We start from the raw sequence: 23144 nt of genomic DNA on the forward strand, positions 1-23144 counted from the left end.
GTGTTGGAAATGACGACTTTGATCTTACAGCCCGAATGCCCGAAACGCTTTGCGTAATAGTGGCTTTAGGCATTGTATGTACTAGCTCTACCTATAAGTCAAACAATCCTTGTAAATATTTATTGTATGTATGTACCTTACCTAAATAAAATTGTATTGTATTGTATTGTACAGTGTAACCTTTAGTTTATTCTTTGCTGCCTCTATTCTGCATTTACTATCATATCTCTCGCTCCAGTATGTTGTAATTCTACTGTTCAAATTTGGGACCTGGCCCCCCAGAATCTTCCATGTATATATAATATTACTTGATACCTCCCTCGTGTCCTTTCCAGATATTACATTTTGAGAGATTGGAGACGGTCCCAAATGTTGCTGCTGCTGTTTAGATTCAGGTACTGTACTCGGAACAAAAGTTCAAAGTAGCACGGGCTATGGTGAGCCCGTAGTGGTCTTACCTGACACAGGAGCGGGGCTGTATATGAGTGACGGTCGCAATAATTTAGGTGTTTTATCGATTGATGAAGATTAAGCCATCTAGGTTGCACGGGCATGAATAGCCCCTAACTGCTTTATCGTGCCTATGCGTGCTATATACCTGCCTACCTGTTGGTTCCGGGAATCAACGTTCTCGCGGCCCGGTCTCTGACTAGGCCCCCCCCCCCCCAAGGTTTGTGGTCTAGTCAACCAAGGGCCGGATTTATAATGCAGTTAAGAACCTGTGCATCTTTTCTCAATCTTTGGCGGCTTTGTTTACGTTTAATAAACATATTGTGAGCTCCGGAGCACTAGGAGGCGGCTGCTTGTAACATGTAACAACATATGATTGGGAAGTCTCGATGCTCGTAAACTGTTTAATGAATGTAACCAAAGTCGCCCATGATTGAGAAAGATCTACAGGTTCGCAAGTACTTGCGTAAGTAATTATCAAAAGAAGGCAGGCACCAAGCCGGGGAGACAATGTAGCAAGTACTTGCACAAGTGCTTGATGAATTCGGCCCCCAGGCTGCTGGGTGTAGCAGCTCGCAGCCTGAAGGGTTAATCGTTTGAACTTATTTATCAAGTCCTCTCTAGAACACGGTGAGAAGTCAGATATGTCCTTGCTATATTGTACATGCTGCCATGCCTCGTGGTCTCATATGGAATTATTTTCGTGTGCATATTTGCAACTAGTCTCTCTAATATTTTCCAAGTGTAACTTATTTGTAATGTGTGGAAAGGAAGGACCCACCGGTGGGTGAATACAGGTCTGGGTTGACCCACCGGTGGGTGGAGACAGGTCTGTGTTCCAAGACTCGCAGCATGGGTCAGATGACTCCAGAAATAAAAGATGAGGATGATAGTTACAGCTGAAGAACTTAGAGATGAATCTTTAGGATGCTGGGGTCATGTGAAGAACCCAGAGTTGAGTATGCTAGTGTCAGAAGAACAACCCTGAGGTGAAACATGCGGATGCTAGTGCCAAGAAAATGAGGCGTTTCTATATATAAAAGCATTGAATAAATAATAATTTGTAAGACAAAGCATCAATGGACGTCTGGAGACAGTCGAGTAAGACCACTGTGTCGGTGTTGTGAGAGCAGGAGACGCACAATGAGGGCAAATCTGCAGTTAGTTAGGCATGTAAGTTACGAGGCTGTGATGAATGAGGCGGTTCCGTGAATGAGTTAGGAGCATATATTTTACAACTCTCTCTCTAAGTGCAGTTTGCTCACCATGAACTTGGGGGAGCCAGGCAGTGAGCGGTTGCATGAGGATCAATACCAAGCCGACACTCACTCCTGCCACTTCCACCACCACCACCCAACCCGGGGCTAATACTCGCATCCTTGACACCACTACATCTACTTGATACCTGCTTGATGGGGTTCTGGGAGGTCTTCTACTCCCCAAGCCCGGCCCCGAAGCCAGGCTTGACTTGTGAGAGTTAGTCATCATCCTCCACCATGCAACCATCTCATGATGGGACACCCCCCCCCCCCCGTCTCTCTCACCACAACTACCACCATCTACAACCACTACCCCTCACCCCAGAGATGTCTCAGGCGGCTACCGGTGACACCACCCTCACTCTGGATGTTATCACCCTAACTCTCGTGTCATGTACATAAAGAATTAATTAGCATGTAAAACTTAACTACCTTTTTAATTATACTGTTTCAATATTGCGACCCAAAATGTTTTATAACACGTCTATAATGACATGGTAAATATTATCAAAAGCAGGCGGGAAGAACAAATCCACAAGGGCCGTGACGAGGATTCGAACCTGCGTCCGAGAGCATCCCAGACGCTGCCTTAATCGACTGAGCTAAGACATGGGGTTACCCTTGGCAGGAGGGGCACTCCTGACCATCTCAACTGCTAGATAACTATAACGTGACCGGGCCGCAGGGCCATTGATCCCCGGAAGCATCACAAGGGAGGTACAAGGTTCAGAATGATTCCTTACACAAGTTTCTTAAGACTGTTCTTACTGTTTGCCAATCTAGCATACGCCACTGATGTCGATGATATCTTGTGTGTATGGCCCACTAATCTTTGAATTGATCAAGACACTCCTGGGTTTCTTGATCAATTCAATGAATTCACGATCGAGAGGGAGGAAAATGGGCCTTTACTCTTTTTGGACATTACGACTCCCGAGATTAATAGATCCCTTAAGTTTAATGTTTACAGAAAATCTACCAATGTGTCCTCATATATTATTATTCCAACTATCATCTCAAAAGTTAAATTTTCGGTGTTTTCCATGTTTCAGAGAACCTAGCAAGTTTCTAGCCCAGAATTTGTCGACTGAAGAAATGGCCAAAGTATAAGAAATTGGGGCTAAGTTGCAATAGCCAAAGGCAGTCTTATCTATGATTCTACCTTGCACCTGACAGTGAACTTTTTATACTCCCAAACCTAAGGCAACCTTGACTTAAAAACTCACTTGTGTGTGTGTGTGTGTGTGTTACCCTATTCTGAAGGGTTTCCTAAGCTTTCCCGTGCTTTTAGGATCCTTAATGTCAATTTAGTTTTCAAAAACAATAATACAGTCAAATAAATTGTCATTAAGAACTCGCCTATAACTTCAGCAGGATGAATGTATTTGAACCCTTGGAAAGACTGACTTTTAAATACATCGGATAGAGAACAAATAAACGCTTGATCCACACGTCTCCCATCATCGATATTTGATAAAGACTGTACAACAATCTAGATGCAATGTTCCTCCATGTTAACCTTGCCGATCACACTATCGATCGAAATGCCTCAAAAAAAAAAAAAACACTTTTGGCACTGCGTCCACTGCAGACGTTTTAACCATTGTCTGTCTTAATCATTGACCCAATACCTTAAATGTTAGCCCTAGTCTGTTTGGTCCCGATCCTTGGTTGATCGCCAATATTGCAAGAATGTTCAGGTTAGCACAGCTTCTCGTCTTTGACATACTGTCGTTTAGGTCATTAGATGTATTGATTCCTCTGCCCTGTACTTTTTGACATTAGTATGTCTAGGTAAAATTTATATATTTTCTCTGACCATGATTCTTATACTTGCTGTTACTTGTAATTTGAACCAGGGAATGAAAAAATATGCCTCAAGGAGCGTTTAAAAATTTGTATTGCAATTTTCCTTCATGCCCAGAAAAGGCCTTTTTTGTGCCATGTGTGCGCACTGTGGGGTACGTAAAATGTAGCTATTACAAATTGTTGCATTAGGATAATCCCCTCACAAGTAGGAAAAATATATTTTAGTGTACCAGGAATGGAATGTGGTTCATTTTCTCTGTGAATTTAAATGAGTATTACATGGAAAACCTTTTAAATGCCTTCAATTATGGTTATTAGACTGCATTTGTGTGTGTCTGTTTTCGCCTTATCTCCTCGCCTGACGCTTCGGCTGGTATCTCTGAGGAATTATCAAGATTGACCATTCATCTGACATCTGGCCCCAGCCCCCTTCCCCCCTCTCTCTCTCTCTCTCCATACTCTTTGATTTCCGTTTCCCCATGGCTGGGACTATTTGACCTTTCTACTGTCTCTTCCCTGTGTGTGTGTGTGTGTGTGTGTGTGTGTGTGTGTGTGTGTGTGTGTGTGTGTGTGTGTGTGTGTGTGATATATTAGCCTCTCTAGAAACAATTTTAAGTTACAAATAAGACTAGTGTTTGAGGCGAGGATAAAGAGTGGGCGGCACAACACAGTGATCACCGGGCGAGTCTCAAGGGGGCCACACAAGAAGCACTTGCTAATGTCTTGGTGTTTAGTTCGCAATATGGCATCAAGCACTTTAGAGACGCCTCTTCCTGGTTTCTAATGAACCTCTCCAGAGCACTCTTCCACACCTGTTCCTCTCGCTTCTCTTGCTGCTTCTCTGCTTAATACCTCTCTTGCTCCTCTTTTTCTCTGGTACTTCTCTTGCTTCCTCTCCCTCACCTGGTATTTAGTTTGCTTCTTATCCTTTTTCTGATATCTTTCTTACTCTCTGTTTCCTAGTACTTGTATTTTTCGTATTATCCTCTTGCATTTGTTTGAGCTTATTCTGCTCTTGCTAGTAAATCTTTTCCCACTCCAGTCTCGGCTCCATGGATCATACAAGCGTTCAAGCACGCGTTACCAACATGACAGCCAAACCCCTCAAACCTCTTTGTATTTTAACTCAAAGTTTGAGACACTAACATACAGATCTTTGAATATCACCCATGTCTTGATCGGGCTAAGTCTCCAGCGGAGCAGACTTTCCGAGGTACGGGTGGGGCATTGTGGTGTGGAGGAAGGGGTAGGTACCCACCATCCACATACCAGAATCCTCACCATCAAGAAACACCAGACTGCAACAGCAAGCCACCAGGTGTGGAATACGATCGAAATATAGAATTATAGAAAGGTTACTTTGAGACGCTTCACTCCCACAATTGGTGGCCCAAGAGCTAGGATCTTCTCGAGGGCAAGCAAGCGCCACAATACACAATTACAAGATGAAATAGAGACCAGAAAATCACGGAAAACAAAAAATAACAAATTACTCTTCAAACAGCAGAACATGTATAAGAGCACCTATGTGTGTGCATATTTGAAAGCAACACAGATATGGTCTTTTATGGACTTTTATGGCAAACACTCGTAGCTCCCTAACAAACTTACCTGCCAACACACACACAAATATCGTGTCCCAACGTCAAGAAACTGTCGTATTAAGGTGCCCTTATCCTAACCTACCAGAGGACCCACGAACAGAAAATGGAACAGTGTGTCAATTTCGCGTGCCGCTACCATTTTAATAGTACGACGATGTGTGGCCTTAGGTAGAGTTTACGTCAATATGCGACGTTCTATTAGGAGGCCGGGTTGCATGTACTGTGTACAGCCATTCACCTGTGCGTGTCTGTATGAATACCTTGTGATGCAGCTGCTGTGGATGTCTTATGTGTTCCAAGTATTGGCCATAGTGAGTCTACTTTGCATGTTGTGTTGCACATGGCTAGTGTACTGTACATAGTGTACCGTGCAAGTAATGCTGCACATGTTGAGTATGCTGCAGGGTATGCATGTGTTGAGTATGATGCCTCGGCTGTTAGCATGACCCAGGGAGCACCACGAGGAGGCAACGGTAGGCCTGGCTCCCCTGGTCATTGTTGGGGGGGGGAGGGGTGATTACCAGAGAGGCTTTCATGCATGACGCAAGTATATAACTTGCATGAATTACAAAGTATTCTAAACATCTGAAGTGTCCTGTACAAGATTCCTGATGTGTTTGTACGTTGCTCCCCACCCCCCTCCACGCTTACCGGTGACGCTAGTGTGTTAAGATGCACCCCTAGTGTATAGGTGCAAAGGTGTACTATTGTATAATGGTGGGATAAACTATTACAGGGATGGGGGGGGGGTGAATAACATGTTTAGAAGTACAGGACAATCTAGGAGGCTTCGGAACAAAACTGTGTGTGTGTGTGTGTGTGTGTGTGTGTGTGTGTGTGTGTGTGTGTGTGTGTGTGTGTGTGTGTGTGTGTGTGTGTGTGTGTGTGTGTGTTATGGGCTGGCTTGGCCGACAGCCACACTGCCAGAGACCGCCCGGCGCCAACACCATCTTCACTGTAACTATAACTTGAGCTTGTTAAGGCACCTTCATCACCTCCTGATGGTTAAATGTTTAATGACATACTAGTTTCTGTAGCAGCTATCTTACCCTGTCAAAGTTGGAGACGTACCATATATGTATGTATATATGTACTAACCTAGTTGTGCTTGCGGGGGTTGAGCCTTTGGCTCTTTGGTCCCGCCTCTCAACTGTCAATCAACTGTTACAAACTACTATTTTCACACACAACCACACACACACACAGAAAGCCGCCCGTAACAGCTGTCTAACTCCCAGGTACCTATTTACTGCTAGGTAACAGGAGCATCAGGGTGAAAGAAACTCTGCCCATTTGTCTCTGCCTAATCCGGGAGTCGAATAGGGGACCACAGGATTACGAGTCCCGCGCGCTGTGCACTCAGCTACCAGACCCCAAGTGAGTGTGTGTGTGTGTGTGTGTGTGTGTGTGTGTGTGTGTGTGTGTGTGTGTGTGTGTGTGTGTGTGTGTGTGTGTGTGTGTGTGTGTGTGTGTGTGGTGTAAGCAAGCAAGCTTGCCAGAACTGTATTTCACCTATGTGTAAAATAAAACATTTCGAACACTGTTTATGTAGGACGTAAATGTGTATAAAATACACGTAAATTTAATTTTATAAGTTGGTGAGCATTTTAAAAGCCCTACAGTCACCTTCTGTGGTTGATTGCTCAATAAATCAATGAACTATATGATGTCAAACAGATCTCAGACTCCCGGCCTTTGGAGGACGCAAGAAAATGTATATATATTCTGGTTAGCACTGTAAATGTATGGCCACGGTTGTGGTAGAATAACACTGACACTACCATCACCATAAAGAGCTGGGATATGAGGACACATTAAGAGCTGAGATATGAGGACACACACTAAGAGCTGGGATATGAGGACACACTAAGAGCTGGGATATGAGGACACACTAAGAGCTGGGATATGAGGACACACTAAGAGCTGAGATATGAGGACACACACTAAGAGCTGGGATATGAGGACACACTAAGAGCTGAGATATGAGGACACACACTAAGAGCTGGGATATGGGAACACGCTAACAGAACACCGCCACACAGATAAGCTTCATCCTCACCGCGGGTAATATAGAGGTCATGAAGACGGTAATCCAGACCTTCACATAGACGTTAGTACTAAAAGCATATCTATACAACAAATACAAAAATATTTGATAGCGAGGAACACGAAACTGGACTGAACAATAGGTCATCAGAGGGACAGCAGTCGGCCAGAAAAATACACGGGCGTTTTTGTTATAAGCCTGTCGCAGACAGGGGCGTCCCTTGCTTGTCGCAGACAGGGGCGTCCCTTGCCTGTCGCAGACAGGGGCGTCCCTTGCTTGTCGCAGACAGGGGCGTCCCTTGCCTGTCGCAGACAGGGGCGTCCCTTGCCTGTCGCAGACAGGGGCGTCCCTTGCCTGTCGCAGACAGGGGCGTCCCTTGCCTGTCGCAGACAGGGGTCTCTTGACTGTCTGCCTGCTGGGCTTGTCACGGCTAGTGTCCGGGTGAATATAGTACACATGCGGAGAACTTATGCATACCCCGTAGAGGGGGGGGGAGGGTGATATAAGAATGGGAGAGGGGTGCAGTCACTGCTGGAGAGGGGGTGCAGGCACTGCTGGAGAGGGGAATGCTGGTACTGGTGTAGAGGTGCAGGCACGAGAGAGGGATGGTGGCGAGTAAAAGGAGGGTGGGGGGTGAGTGAAGGGGTGCCTCTCCCAAGGGCCACCACCAACGCAGACAGCGCCAGAGACCCACAACACAAGCACACGCGCGCGCACGCACACACGCACCACGGCTCTGGCCCCCACCCCATCACTAACTAAACCCATCTCAGGCAAGACTACGTGGCTTAAATGTTATCTTATTACACTTCAAACTTTAAAAAGGCACCTTTCTTGAACTTAGACAGATCTAAGTTACCTTGACACCCATGAGGTGTGCCGCCATAGGGCGTGACCAGATCCCTCCCCTGCCCCCCCCCCTAGCTCCACACCGTAGACGTCTAGCCTGCCACCACACCCCCACTACACCCACACCCCCACCCCTCTCCACCACACCCATCCACACCACCACGCCCTCTCCCCAGTACCACGCCTCCCTACCTCCCGGTACCAGTTATTCAGGTGTACCAGCACAACAGACTTACTAAGCCTATTCACTGAATTGCAACAAGGAAGTAGAGATAATTGAATTATTGCAGCGAGAGGATTTAGTATACTTGCTAGTGAGGTGCCAAGAGTGGGGGGGACGGTGACCCCCACAACCACCTCAAAGTAGACTACACTGGTGCAATTGTCAATACAGGCAGTTCTCGCGACCGTTCCCAACGTCAAGAAACTGTCCTACTAAATTGCCTTAACCTAACCTAACCTAACCTAACCTAACCTAACCTACCAGGGGACCCACGAACAGAAAATGGGACATTATGTCAATTTCGCGAGCCGCTACGATACTCTAGGACGAGTTTTTGGCCTTGGGTAAACTATACGTCAAAATACGACGTGCTATTGGGAGGACTGTTCGTACCACGAGATCGTATGCGTGCCAAGGCAGGTATCTCGGAACAGAGACCACAGTCTGTCTATAGGTACCCACAGTAGGCCTATAAGAGCCTACTTCAGATGGGGCACATGTTTGAACATGATGCCACGCTGTAGATAAACTGGCTGTCACAAGCAAACAAGTCATCCGTGTGTAATTACGACGTTAATCACGCGCTGGACCAGACTGGAGTCATGCCAGTTAACGGTTGCAACGCTCTCTCCCGTTAATACTTGGGTGGTGGTAGTGGAGGTGGTAGTGGTGGTGTGTGGTGGTAGTAAGATAGTGTTGGAATTATAAGCATTATCAAATCATCTCTCTCTCCGGCTCCTGTAGTTGCCTTCCAGTATGGTGCTGATACCTTCTGGTCATCTGTTTCCCTTTCCTATCTTCATTACCTTACACTTATTGAGATTGAATTCTAGCAACCATATGTTTGCCCACTCCTGGAGTTTGTCCAGGTCATCCTGTAACCTTCTGTAGTCCTCTTAGGTTCCTATCTCATCAGCTTTGCATCATCTACAAATGCTGAAATGTACGAGCTCACTCCCCAGAGTAGGTCATACACATACATTAGGAACAATATGGGTTCCAGGACCGACCCTGGGGGACTCCACTTAATGGATGACAAGTACCTCTGCAGCCTCCTTCACCAGTCACTGTGATAGTATGTCTGGTCTTATTGATTGTGTTGCATCTAATGCCTCCAGGTGTTAGCCTCCTCCGCTGTGACCATTATGTCATCCACTGTTTCCTCTAACCTTTCATCGCTCAACTGTGATATACACGTTGGTTTTTCTGTAAAGACCTCTTGAAAACTTTTCTAAAATTTCTTCAAAATACTTCCTTGTTTTTTTCCGTGAGAATTCCACCTTCTCTTTTCAGCCTAATCACGTGGTCTCTTATCATTTTTTTTGCTTTCCTCCTCAATATTCTTCACCTTATCTTATAACTCTTATTTACCTTACTTGTTGTAGTAAAAATCGTCAATGTCCACTCAAGCCATCTTCGCACAAATAATGTTCAAACCTCTATGTGAAATTCATCCTTTATTTAAAATCATTAACAGATCCTTACTTGATATACCCTATTCCTAGAACTATCTCAATTATATACAATTTTGGATCCCTATTTGGGTTATGTTTAATTAATCATCCAAATTCTAACTTGCCTTTTTCTATCTATACACTATACCCCAAATATTGAAATAACTTTCTCAAGAAACCTATATGGCTATAGTATAGCTTTGGTTGGCCCTCAACTTTCACAGATATGTTTTCAAATTGCTTCCTGGCTTCCCTGCTGACTGGTGTATTCATTTATGGCTGCCTATTGAAGCCGAGGGTATACTGTGTTGTTCTTGAGCTGGATGAACAACTCCGTTACATCTGCATATTTCTGAGCAATGAATTCCATCATCTCGTTTATTGTCTTCCCTTCCCAATTCTCTCTCCCACTGGACTTCACTCAGTCCCTCACCTTGCTCTAGTCTCTACATATCTAGTCCCCATTTTTTTTCCTCGCCTTGTTGCTTGGTCTACGAACTCCTTTGACACCACTAGCATGATAGTGCAGTTGTCGCTAGCTCCGAGGAACATATACTCTTATCATTTCATTGTGTGTCTCATTTTGAGTAAACACAAAGTCTAACGACTGTGGTGGGTTGTCCCCTCCTTCCTTACTCTCGTTGATTCTGTAATGTGTTGTTTTAAGAAGTGCTTTTCGACTGCGTCTAATAGTCTTGTTCTCCACGTTTCATCGCACTCGTGGGGATCCTTATTTATCCTGTCTATTCATCTGCGATTGAATCCCCCCCCCCCCAAGTATTTCTTGGGAGATCTTAGCCCTTGCTCCCCCATCCCTGCTTGTAGAGGGGTGGTTGGTGGAGGTAGTGACGGTGGTTGTACAGGTGATAGGCTATTGTAGTGGTATACCTGGTATTGTGTGATGGTGGTGGTTAGATAGTGGTGGTGATGGTAGGTGGAGGTAGTAGTGGTGGCAGAGGAAGATCGTGAGGGGTAAGGCCGGTGACGATAAATGGGTGAGACAGACGGCGCTGGTGTGAGATGGGTGCACAAGCCCACACACACACATTACACAAGGAAATCTCATGATGTGTTGGTCCGATGTGAACCTTTCTGAGGTTGCTGGTGAGGGACGGAGGAGAGTAAAGTGAAGGAAGGGAGGTGAGAGCGAATCTGTTCTCGGATAATACTGTATTATCGGTCAATTATAAAGGCCTAACCAAAGAGACTACGTCTGTGAAAAGTCAAAAGCAAAATGATTGTAAGAATTCAGTTACCACAGGCCTACACGAAAGGCACACGTCACCGTTGTAAATGTGTTATATGTGATAACAGGCATCAGGCAAGTGTTATAAATAGCAGGTTTTCTTCAATATATTTTCTACCACATTGGCCGTACATTTTCCAATAACTAACCACCATATGCACATTTTCTTCTGGCCTCCGTGGACAGGGTTAGAGATCTGTTAAGATATCATTAGATAACCCACTACACTATATCATCATGTAGTGTAGTGGGTTACCCAACACTCAACTACGGAAGATGACTGTATTGCTTTAAAGAAATGCTAACCAGCATTACATACAGTCTCGACTTGCATAGAGATAAGAAAACCGTTTTCCTACATAATGTGCAGTGGGTTATTGAGCACTAGACCACAATGGCTGGTGTGTGAGGTAGCTGTAATGACAGGTGTGTGAGGCAGGCGGTAATGACAGGTGTGAGGCAGGCGGTAATGACAGGTGTGTGAGGCAGGCGGTAATGACAGGTGTGTGAGGCAGGCGGTAATGACAGGTGTGAGGCAGGCGCTAATGACAGGTGTGTGAGGCAGGCGCTAATGACAGGTGTGCGAGGCAGGCGCTAATGACAGGTGTGCGAGGCAGGCGCTAATGACAGGTGTGCGAGGCAGGCGCTAATGACAGGTGTGCGAGGCAGGCGCTAATGACAGGTGTGTGAGGCAGGCGCTAATGACAGGTGTGTGAGGCAGGCGCTAATGACAGGAATGTGTGAGGCAGGCGCTAATGACAGGTGTGTGAGGCAGGCGCTAATGACAGGTGTGTGAGGCAGGCGCTAATGACAGGTGTGTGAGGCAGGCGCTAATGACAGGTGTGTGAGGCAGGCGCTAATGACAGGTGTGTGAGGCAGGCGCTAATGACAGGTGTGTGAGGCAGGCGCTAATGACAGGTGTGTGAGGCAGGCGCTAATGACAGGTGTAAGAGGCAGGCGTTAATGACAGGTGTAAGAGGCAGGTGCTAATGACAGGTGTGTGAGGCAGGTGCTAATGACAGGTGTGTGAGGCAGGTGCTAATGACAGGTGTGTGAGGCAGGTGCTAATGACAGGTGTGAGAGGCAGGTGGTAATGACAGGTGTGAGTGGCAGGTGATAATGACTTATGTGTGAGGCAGCTGGTGACAGGTGTGTAAGGAAGCTGGTAATGACAGGTGTGTGAGGCAGGTGGTAATGACAGGTGAGAGGGGCAGGTGGTAATGACAGGTGTGTGAGGCAGGTGGTAGTGAGCTGTGAGGCAGGTGGTGCTGGCAACAGGTAAGCCTGATAACGCCCATAACTCATAACATAACAAGCCAACATGGACAAGGAACTCCAAGACAGGCAGGAGAAGCGAGACTACCCAGCTAAAATTGTAGCAATCAAATAATTAGGAAATGTTAAACGTTCATTCCTAACATGCATGAACTCGTAACGCCATTATAATAAAATTAATCTTTGTAACTTAAGTCAACTTGGATCAAATTAGTCACTGTAACAAAAAAAAAGTTTGATAGCGGAAGAAAAGTGTGATAGCCATAACGATATATAACAGTGATGACTGATCTGTCAAAAGCATAATTCTTTCGCAGTCTTACCTGGAGGAAGGAAAGGTAGCAAACATGCACCGGCCGGAGTATTGCGGCTCCGACAACAGAATATATTCATCGCGTCGAAAAGTAACTTCTCAAACACTCCTCTCGAAGCCTAATTTACAAATTTCTTCACTGTTATACTGTTAGTACTACTAAGTCGTCACCAGAGGTTGTTACTGTTGCTACTAAGGCAGCGAGCGTACTGACGCTACTAGGCACCACACCTCGCACAACTATCACCTTATACTTTACACTATCAATAATGCCGGTGACACAGTGGAATAACCAGGAGGGGAGAGAGAAGGGAAGGTGTGTGGGCCAGGGAAGGTGTTGTGAGAATGTGAGGCACGAGGAGCACTGCTCCCTCACGCTAGCAGTGTGGAGGCGCCTGCTGGTCTGAGGCCTCCCTCCCTGCTCGGTCACGCCAGACCCAAGATTCCCACTCTAGTTATCGATTTTTACCCAGCTCAACACAAGTATATATAGCCTAGCACCGTGCTCCCTCTCCCACAATGTCAAAGACACCAAATGACATTTAATGTCGGAAGGTAGAAAATTAATTAACAGTTACACGAGTAAATCGTAAGACAATACAACAGTCCTGCGTCTTGAAGGTTCCCTGGTCCGCCACTCTTTCCAGTGGCATCCCGTATTTTACCAAAAATATCAATCCCATTCATAATTTTTTTTGTATTCCTTGAAGCTTATTCTCCCACCCATGACACTTCTCCATCGGGGATGGGGTACTGTCACGATACGGCTCGCCAGCCACTTTCTGCAGGAATGGATTGGATTTCCAATTACCGTCGTCGACGTGTGGCTGGGCTGGAGCGAGCGACCACGTGGTGCTCCACTTGACACACCACGTGCTGCAGTATGGTCTGCGAGGACCACCTTCCACCTTTCTTCTTACCTTACACAACAATGACCAGTTGATGTTGGTTATGTGTAATGTGTTAAATAACCAGTTATGTTTATGTATTCTAAAATGGTTTAATGGTCAACATTTTATTCAAAAAGTGATAAAACTGGTACTGTACACTATACAGGAATTACCTGAAGACTACGAGAGTACCAGCTAAGCCTAGCTCCATCAATCCACGTGTTTTTATCCTATTGTTTCATCCGAATTGATGCGACTACCCTAAAACAATGGCTAGTTTGTTATACATTGGCAGGCAGTCAATTACCAAGCACTAACAAACATGGTCACACTGTTGAACGTTGTGTGCTTGTCCATATTACATAATCATACATACAAGTATCAAGTAACTAAACAAAAAAATAGCCAATCCCGAAATGTTTATATAGGACCGCACGTGTATAAGTGTGTCAGCCCTATAAACATCATATATAACGAGTGCTTTTTGAATGTCTATAAAGTATTTCTTGTGGGATCTGAATGTTCTGAGCAATATAATTTTGACAAAGGACAGTATAAGTCTCAAGTATGGAAATCTGCAAGTCTGATCATTACGGGGTACTCATGCCCATGCCGCCTCTTGGGTGGCTTAATCTTCATCAATCAAGTCTGATCATAGGTTTCCTCAAGTCCGGAGATACATGTCACGCCACATTTGAAAATCTTTTGTCGGCTCTTATCGCATCAAGTGTTTTGACATTTGACCCCCGGCAGTCGACTACAAACCCTTTGCACTGTTGCCACGCCAAATGTCAAACGAAGCTTTTAATGTCTGTGGCTTTATAAAATAAACTGTACCGGTGATTCTAACTTTTGTCATATTTTTAGCAAATTTGCATGGTTACATGATTATGTGATTGTGACATAATTTACAATTTAAATGTATTTGGTACACTTATTATTTATAGGTACTAATAATTTTGTTAGGAATTGTATACGCATTATATAATTTGTAAACAATATAAAGCCTACGTTATAAAGGAACATCAATGGTCAACAAGCCGGGAAGACTATTTAGCACCATCTGCATTGCAGGATACTGAACTCAAAAGGCCCTAAATACCAACACTATACAATTTTCTTCTTTAAAAAAAATAAAGATTGTTTTTCAACTGACTATGCCTTTCTTTTTCTTCCTATACATATATAGTATGTACAAATATGTAATCAGAATTAATACAATTACTGAATTCTCAATTTACCTGCATTTCACTTCAATACTGAACATTAAAACATTTATATCTACATTCATGTGATGTTATTTATTTTTATAAGTTATAACCATGGTTGTTAATCAACTCCACTGTTCTTAGTTATATATACCTACACATACAGGAGCTCACATCCCCTTCCTCAGGCCTCTAGTAAGTAGACACCATTTTGGAAAAAATCCTGGACACTCCTCCTGGGAGAGAGGGCCCCCGGTAAAAAGACAGTAATCATGAGTAATGCATACAGCACCAGCTCACGCCACTGCCATGTAACTCGTGCCCACAGCATCGTTTAATTACAATGACAAAAAACATGTACCTGCAATTATTTATCGATGATAGTGAAACAGAAGACCCTGACAGTGGCAAATCATCACAGCTCCCAACCTGACCATCTCAGATTTACATGAAATTTAGATGTTAGAGTACATGAAGTAACATACATATGCAAAATTTTAGCCCTCAGTGATGCATGATACAGTATTCATCTAGCAGGGTTGCCTTTGTGATAATAAATACAACATTATTGCTTACAGGTTAAAAAAAAAATCATAACTGTTTCTAATTGAGGTAGAACCCTCACGTTGGGCTTGTTTTGAAGCCAAGAAAACATTGACTTCACTGAAAATAGTTTTACAATAATTATCAATTTTTTTTAACTTCAAGACATGACATGAGATGACTTTTGAGCATGAATATATACAAAATTTTATTTTAAATTTTTGGGAAAAAAAAAAAGTTATACTGTACAGTTAAATGCATTCTCTTGTTGGTGTAAGTTTCATTTTGGGATGGCTTTGTGAACAGATGCAAAAATTATAAAGTACTGTACAGTATAGAACTTGCCTGATGCACTAAACATGCATCAAGGAAGTTGAGAAATATCAGAGTGCTCTCTCCACATACTTCTCTGCAAGGTTGTTATAGTCGCAAATGGCTTGGCGCTTTCTCTTGATAGTTCCCATTCCCCTTCTTGTTAGGCAGTGTGCATTAAAATAAATAACATTTAACTCTTTTTTTTGAAGATTTTAATTTAGCATCACTACTTTTCAGTGTTGCTAGAGCTTATGTAGTGTGGACATGTGGTGCAAGGGACTGGCACAGTATACCTGGAGAGATGCCTCTGTAAGTACACTAGTGATAACCTGATAGTGTGTAGCAATGGTTAACAAGTACCTCCAGAGACAGTGCTGCTTCCTATTTGATATTAATTAAAAAGCACAACAGCAGCAGAATACAATTAAGGTGCTACCATGGATGACAGAAAAACGGCCACATGTGAATAGTAAACAAATGTGTGCCAACTTTAGGAAAAAAATAAAGGGAATGCTTTTAGTGAAGCTAGGACAAGTTTACAAGCTGTCAAGGCTGATCAAATTATCACTCCAAGACAGTTGTTCATCTAGGCAAAAGACAATACTGTATCAGGATGTCTTCACGATGCATTTGGACAAGTTCATGCAAGAAGTGCCAGACCATCTGGGCTGTAGTGGATATGTGGGCCTGTGGGCCATTCCAAGCAACAACATGTTGGACCAACTTATCACAAGTCGAGTAGAAGACTTGTGATAACTTGAGGAGTAGAAGAACTCCCAAAACCCTCTCCAGGTATGTTCCAGGTATCAGGAACATGAACTTTTCACATGTGTGTGTCAAAAAAAAATAATGAAGAATGAAACATTGCTACACAGATGACATGAAGAAGCTAGGCCACTAACTGGCACTCAAACCTTTCATGGTGCCATACCAGGAACAAAGAATGAATTAATAATAGAGGTTTTCTATAGAAATAACTAGTGAAGTGCAAAACACAAATATTCCACACTGTCTCTAAGAAATAAAAGTTTTTTTTGTCTTGCATCTATAATGAAGCCTGGTGGTTAGGTTGTGTCAAGAATGTGAGTGCAACATCACAGGTCTTGATCAGTTCCCTACACGCTAATGGCCCATCCCCATCAACTGTGTATCCTCACCACCGAGACATACTGAACGTTCCAAATGAACAAGTTCTCACCAAGGTTGATTTGTGTATTGCAATTGGGTGAATTTACACATTAAGTGCTGCAGACATCCAAGCTCAGAAGAAGCATTGCAGAGAGGATACCAAGTTGTCATGATTTTAAGTTTGCCTCAAAAGTTGTATTTGAAATTATATTTCATTTTCTGATAAGGTAATTCCTATAAACAAGTGCTAAGATATTTCATTGAATGTGAAGTATGATACTTTCATAATTTTTTATTCCTGTTCCCAAAGCCATCCCAAAATAAAACTTATACCAAAGAGAGAATGCTTTTTACTGTATAACTTTTTTTCCCACTAAAATTAAACACCTACTTTTTTATAATAATGTTCAAAGGTCATATTATGTGATCTTGAAATGAAAAAATTCAATATCTAATGCTAAACTATTTTTAATGAAAACATTGCTTCCGTAGCTTCAAAGTACAGTACAGTATGAAGATCCCACCTCTATTAGACGCAATCTTAGGAAATTTTCTAGGGAGTGCCCCCTGTGGCTCCCTGAAGCTATCTTGCTGATATGGCCACTAAATACTGGATTACATCAACTGTGGAGTTGAGTTTGGCCTACTGGAAACCAAAGCCAGGACCTGGCCTCCTCAACGAGGGAGAGCAGGTGAATTACTGCCACCTCACTGGGAAAAGCACCCAGAAAGTCAGCGAATCAATACTGACCACTGTTGGGTTCAAAGAGTCCTTGCAACCTGCCGAACAAACGCCCCCAACAATATGAACAATAAAAATTTTCTCAAAGCAAGCATGCGCTCATTCGCCCCATCCCTCCTACTAGTTTGGGGGGGGGGGGAGGGGCACAAGCCCTTAGTTCCTCCACTGATGAAATGTCTGCCAGACAATGGCAGTAAAGCCCCGGGGTTGTCGGTAAGCTGTGGCTGGCTCTGATGCTTTTCAGTCAAGTGCTTCTCTAAATATTGTCCTGTGTGCTTAGTTTTGAACACTGGTGTTGTGTGGGCCTGACTTCAAGTGCTTAGAGCTGCGTGTGCCCTGGGTGCCCTTTCCTAGGTGCTCTCTAACTCTTCCCCTACACTAACAATTCTCTTCTCTGGCAGTGTCAGAATAGTTAACAGATGGAATGCCTAAGGTAGTGATGTGGTGGAGCCTGACTCCATACACAGTTACAAATGCAGATATGATAGAGCCCAGTAGGCTATGGAACCTGTACAACCTGAACAGTTGATTGACAGTCGAGAGGCGGGACCAAAGAGCCAGAGCTCAACCCCCAGCAAGCACAACTAGGCGAGTACAACCACGACCACCCACTGCCCCTCCACCACCACACTGTCCCTTCACAACCACCACCACCACACACTGTCCCTTCACAACCACCACCACCACACACTGTCCCTTCACAACCACCACCACCACCACACTGTCCCTTCACAACCACCACCACCACACACTGTCCCTTCACAACCACCACCACCACACACTGTCCCTTCACAACCACCACCACCACACACTGTCTCTTCACAACCACCACCACCACACACTGCCCCTTCACAACCACCATCACCACACACTGTCCCTTCACAACCACCACCACCACACACACACTGTCCCTTCACAACCACCATCACCACACACTGTCCCTTCACAACCACCATCATCACACACTGTCCCTTCACAACCACCACACACAGTCCCTTCACAACCACCACACACGGTCCCTTCACAACCACCACACAGTCCCTTCACAACCACCACACAGTCCCTTCACAACCCCCATCACCACACACTGCCCTTCACCACCAGCCACAGACCCTTCACCACCACCAGCCACAGACCCTTCACCACCACCAGCCACAGACCCTTCACCATAACCACCACCACACACTGTCCCTTCACAACCACCACCACCACACACTGTCCCTTCACAACCACCACCACCACCACACACAGTCCCTTCACAACCACCACCACCACACACTGTCCCTTCACAACCACCACCACCACCACACACTGTCCCTTCACAACCACCACCACCACCACACACTGTCCCTTCACAACCACCACCACCACACACTGTCCCTTCACAACCACCACCACCACACACTGTCCCTTCACAACCACCACCACCACACTGCCCCTTCATAACCATCACCACACACTGTCCCTTCACAACCACCATCACCACACACTGTCCCTTCACAACCACCACACACAGTCCCTTCACAACCACCACACACAGTCCCTTCACAACCACCCATCACCACACACTGCCCTTCACCACCAGCCACAGACCCTTCACCACCACACACTGTCCCTTCACCACAACCACAACCTACACACTGCCCCTTCACCATCACCCACAGACCCTTCACCACCACCATCACCACCCACAGACCTTCCCCATCACCCGAGCACCACAGAGACAAGACAACAGCCGTGGTGCCACCACACACCACCAACATGTGCCCCAGAGTGCCTGTGTAGTGAGCACTGAGCGTGTGACACACAATATAAGAGAGGAGACCACTCCGGGCCGCCGTCGGCCTCTGCGGCGAGTCACTGAACCTCGCCTCTTCCCGCACAATACCACTGTATTAACACCTCTACGCTCTATATCACTACACCCCGTCGACACCACGAGGTGTAGGCCTGTGTGCAACATCTCGTCCACTACTAGAAACCAATGGGAAGCTCTCCATACCTTGTTTGTTTTGGAGGCTGGGTTGTGGCTGAGCTCCGTCCGCCATTTTTGATAGAAACTAAATATGTCAGAAGAATAGTCACGTCACAAGACCCATGTAGCCGGCTGTCTCTGTAATGTCCCACTCTTTATGTCCCTCGGACCATTATGTGCCTCTGTGACACTTTCCACTACCACCACAAGATGGGTAGGGGGTGTATAATAATGGAACTAAACTAACATGATGTATAATCTACTCCACTATCCTCATAATGTTGTGTGTGTGTGACCCATGTAGCCGGCTGTAGCTCTGATGTTCCACTCTGTATGTATAATCTGCTCCAATAGCCTCATTATATGCTAATTACTCGTTACCATTGTCATCAGAGGTCCCTGTAGGTATAAGCAATTCACAGACAAATGGTTTGTTTTCTGCGTCGGCTTTCCAGTTTATTCCAAATATGATTAATAAATATGATAATTTCAGTGCACAAACTTTGTCAATACAGTATATATACTGAATGACAGATTTGAGGAGCTTAGTAAGGACTGAGTTTAAATGCGCGCTCAGCACACAGTATATCCTTTTACGACAAAAGATCACATTCTCTCCAAACATCTACCACATACGGGCTACTCATGCCCGTGCCACCTCTTGTGGTGGCTTGATCTTCATCAATCAATCAATCAGTCGTTGATAATAACACTTCATTCACCTGGACAGTCGGAGCCTCGAACCGCCGACAGGGCTAACATCACTGCAAACCAGACATGACAGAGTTGATCTCATCGAAATTTTTCAAATACTGAAAAATCTGGAGGGTGTTGATCTTGACAACTTCTTCATAGGGTCAGATGCAAGACAAAAAAGGAGCAACTGCTGTGGGTTCCATCCTGGGGAAAGGTTAGTAATTGGCCCATGGGGCCATAACATTGCTTGCACCACAACATATGACAAGATAACATCCCAAATTGCAGGTATTGATGTTGATTGATACACACGATAGTTTGCAATGAGATAATCAGTAGGATCTATGAGGAAGATTTGAACCTATGCTCTAGATACTCCCAAGCAAACGCCATAGACACTATACCATGACATGATCGAAAAAGGCATAGCAAATTGGGATTCAACTGAATCCTCTAGGGTTTGTGAGGCTTCCACAGAAGCATAACCAGGGTTTCACACAATGCCCCCATACACTCTTTGTGCAATTGAAGAGAAGCGCAGGAGGTAGAATTCCTATGCTACAAGCAATAGTGCATGGGTGGCATTGTATGAAACACTGGATAGGCTTTAGTGGAAGCCGTTGAAGCCCTAGAGGATTCAAGTGAATCTCAGGTTGCAATGCTGTGGTTTAGTGGTCTAGAGCATTTGTTTGGGAGTACCCAGAACACAGGTTCAAATTCCTATCATGACTCCTACTGATTTTCTCTCTGATACATCACGTTAATGTGATCTCTTTGTGCATAGTTTGCAATATTAGATATTACAGGGTAATATGGCAATAATAAATAATAATAATATATTATTATTATTATTATTATTATAATTATTATTATTATTTGTATATATAATTATATAAAAATTAGGTAATAATATAAAATATTTCAAATTTGAGACAGTGGAGCATAGACAGGCATTTACCTGAAGCCACTCTCTAGTAGCCTCGCCGGGGACGTGAAGCCGGCGGCTTGTTCCTGAGGATTTTTTTTCTATCTTGTTTATAAACTGGAGTAATGTCTTGGCATGTATGGCTTCGGCGGGTAAAGAGTTCCATGAGATTATTAAGCTACTGTATAGGCGAAAAAAACATCACCTGTCTCCTGTCCCACATTTTGACCTGTTCTCTCGAATAGCACATCGCATTTTAACGTATAAATCGCCAACTACTAAAATATAATGTCCTATAAATCATAGCGGCTCGCAAAATTGACGGGGTGTCACCATCAGGAGAACATATTTGTTCTTGAGAAATTCACCACCGGACGACAACAACCATACCAGAACTAAATCGACTCTCATATTGTAACTGTCTTTAGACCACACACAACCCCTCTGTTAAATCCCTAAACATGCTAAACATAAACTTATTCCACACGTTCTCCTGTGTTACACTTACAATCACCCAATTTAGTACTTAAGAAATACAACTTCATCAGTATAATGTATTCTGTCAAATTACAATGTAGTTTTAATGGTTGAATTTAAATTCTGTTACAATGTACCTATTACTACATTCATATTGCTTAGCTTAAGGGCCTGCACGAAGCACTGTGCATGTTAGTGGCATAGTAAGAATGTAACACTCAATGTTTGTACTTTCACGACCTTTTTGTATATAAATAAATAGATAAATACATAAATAAGACAGTGAAAAGTTCTTATTGATTGAGTGGCATCGACGATCGAAGGATTCTTAGTGGCAAGTTGTATTGCAGCAGTTCGTGATGAAACATACTAATACATTTTCTATGAGTTGTTACTTAATGATAGAAAATGAGCACCCAAACACGATGTATATTACGGGAAACTAATCTAAACTGTCTATCTTGTGATTCCTGTGATATTATAGCAATTAATAATTATTTAATATAACTTGATCATAAGATAAACGTTACATACGTAAGTCTATGATTCGAAGGTAAGCTCTAGCATAGATTGAAGTAAACTAACAATGTTAACGTTGCAAGAGACAAACAACAATAGGATTCGAAAAATTAACAGTAAGTCATTAATACAATAAACCTTTAGTTTATTTCATTTATTATGCACCCCAACCCCATACCCATCCTGTAGGGGGTACTGGAAAGGGTTACAGAGGCACATATTATGGGCTCAGGAACTAAACCCCCAAAATTAATTTAGCTATTAAATTACACAAAACAAAAAAAATTGTCTAATGTGAGCGGCCCTGTGCATAGCCAGTGTTGTGAGTCCTTTATATCTTAAACTGTTTTCCAATATGCAGATGAATGGTGTTTACTTATTAAGGATTCAAGCAACTTTTCAACAATAGACACTAGCTTATTGGTACACCAGTAAGTATACTTTAGCCCTGAACATAGTCTAGGCTTAAAGTAAACGTTCAATATATATATATACACCAATAAATGAGAGAGACCTTTCAATGTGTATATATCCCTTACGTTGTATAAATGTATAATGAACTAGATGGTCTTCCCAGCGGTGCCCGGGCCTTACTCCCTCTTTACCCCCTCGTTCATAGTCTGTCTCCCTCTCTTACCGTACTCTCCATCTCCTCTCATCTTTCCCCAACATCCCCTTCTCATTTCTTCTCTCTCTCACCTCTCTCCTTCATGCTCTCTCTCTCTCTCTCTCTCTCTCTCTCTCTCTCTCTCTCTCTCTCTCTCTCTCTCTCTCTCTCTCTCTCTCTCTCTCTCTCTTAGAAAATGCAATATTATGAAAATATAAAAAAATATAAACTACGAAAATAAATTCTATGATTCCAGACTTCATTAAAATTGGTGAGAGTAGTTGTGTGGGTGACCACGCCCAGCCTATGTGGCTCTGGCTTGCTAGTGATGGCTATGTGGCTGTGGCTAAAGCTAGTGGCTTTACAAGAATGTAAAATTAACTTAAATTTCTATGTTCTCTGTTAACCCCCAATGTACCTTCTTGTAAATAAATAAATAAATATATATATAAATAAATAAATAAATATGAAAGTCATACACCATACATGTGTCCTCTTGAAAATGTCAGGTGATGCTAGCTTAAAGCAGAGCCATGCAAGGCTCGTAATAGGCCCAGGCCAGATGGGAAATATAGACCCCATTCGTTCGA

General features: G+C 43.8%; 1 protein-coding gene across 5 annotated transcripts in view; it reads right to left on the minus strand.

The window, feature by feature from the left end:
• Positions 1-19510, minus strand: part of LOC123757502 (ensconsin) — a 298169-nt gene extending 278659 nt beyond the window's left edge. Inside the window, exon 1 of one of the 5 annotated variants that reach the window (XM_045741195.2) lies at positions 19358-19510. In XM_045741195.2, the coding sequence (XP_045597151.2) occupies positions 19358-19403 (46 nt within the window). In that variant the 5' untranslated portion in view covers positions 19404-19510. Of the gene's footprint in view, positions 1-12539; positions 12625-19357 lie in introns of those variants that run through there. The other 4 variants (XM_069327056.1, XM_069327071.1, XM_045741199.2 and 1 more) reach the window with 4 other exon arrangements.
• Positions 19511-23144: the final 3634 nt, after the last annotated feature.

The sequence above is a fragment of the Procambarus clarkii genome, chromosome 19 (assembly GCF_040958095.1).
Source record: "Procambarus clarkii isolate CNS0578487 chromosome 19, FALCON_Pclarkii_2.0, whole genome shotgun sequence".
NCBI classification, from domain to species: Eukaryota; Metazoa; Arthropoda; class Malacostraca; order Decapoda; family Cambaridae; genus Procambarus; species Procambarus clarkii.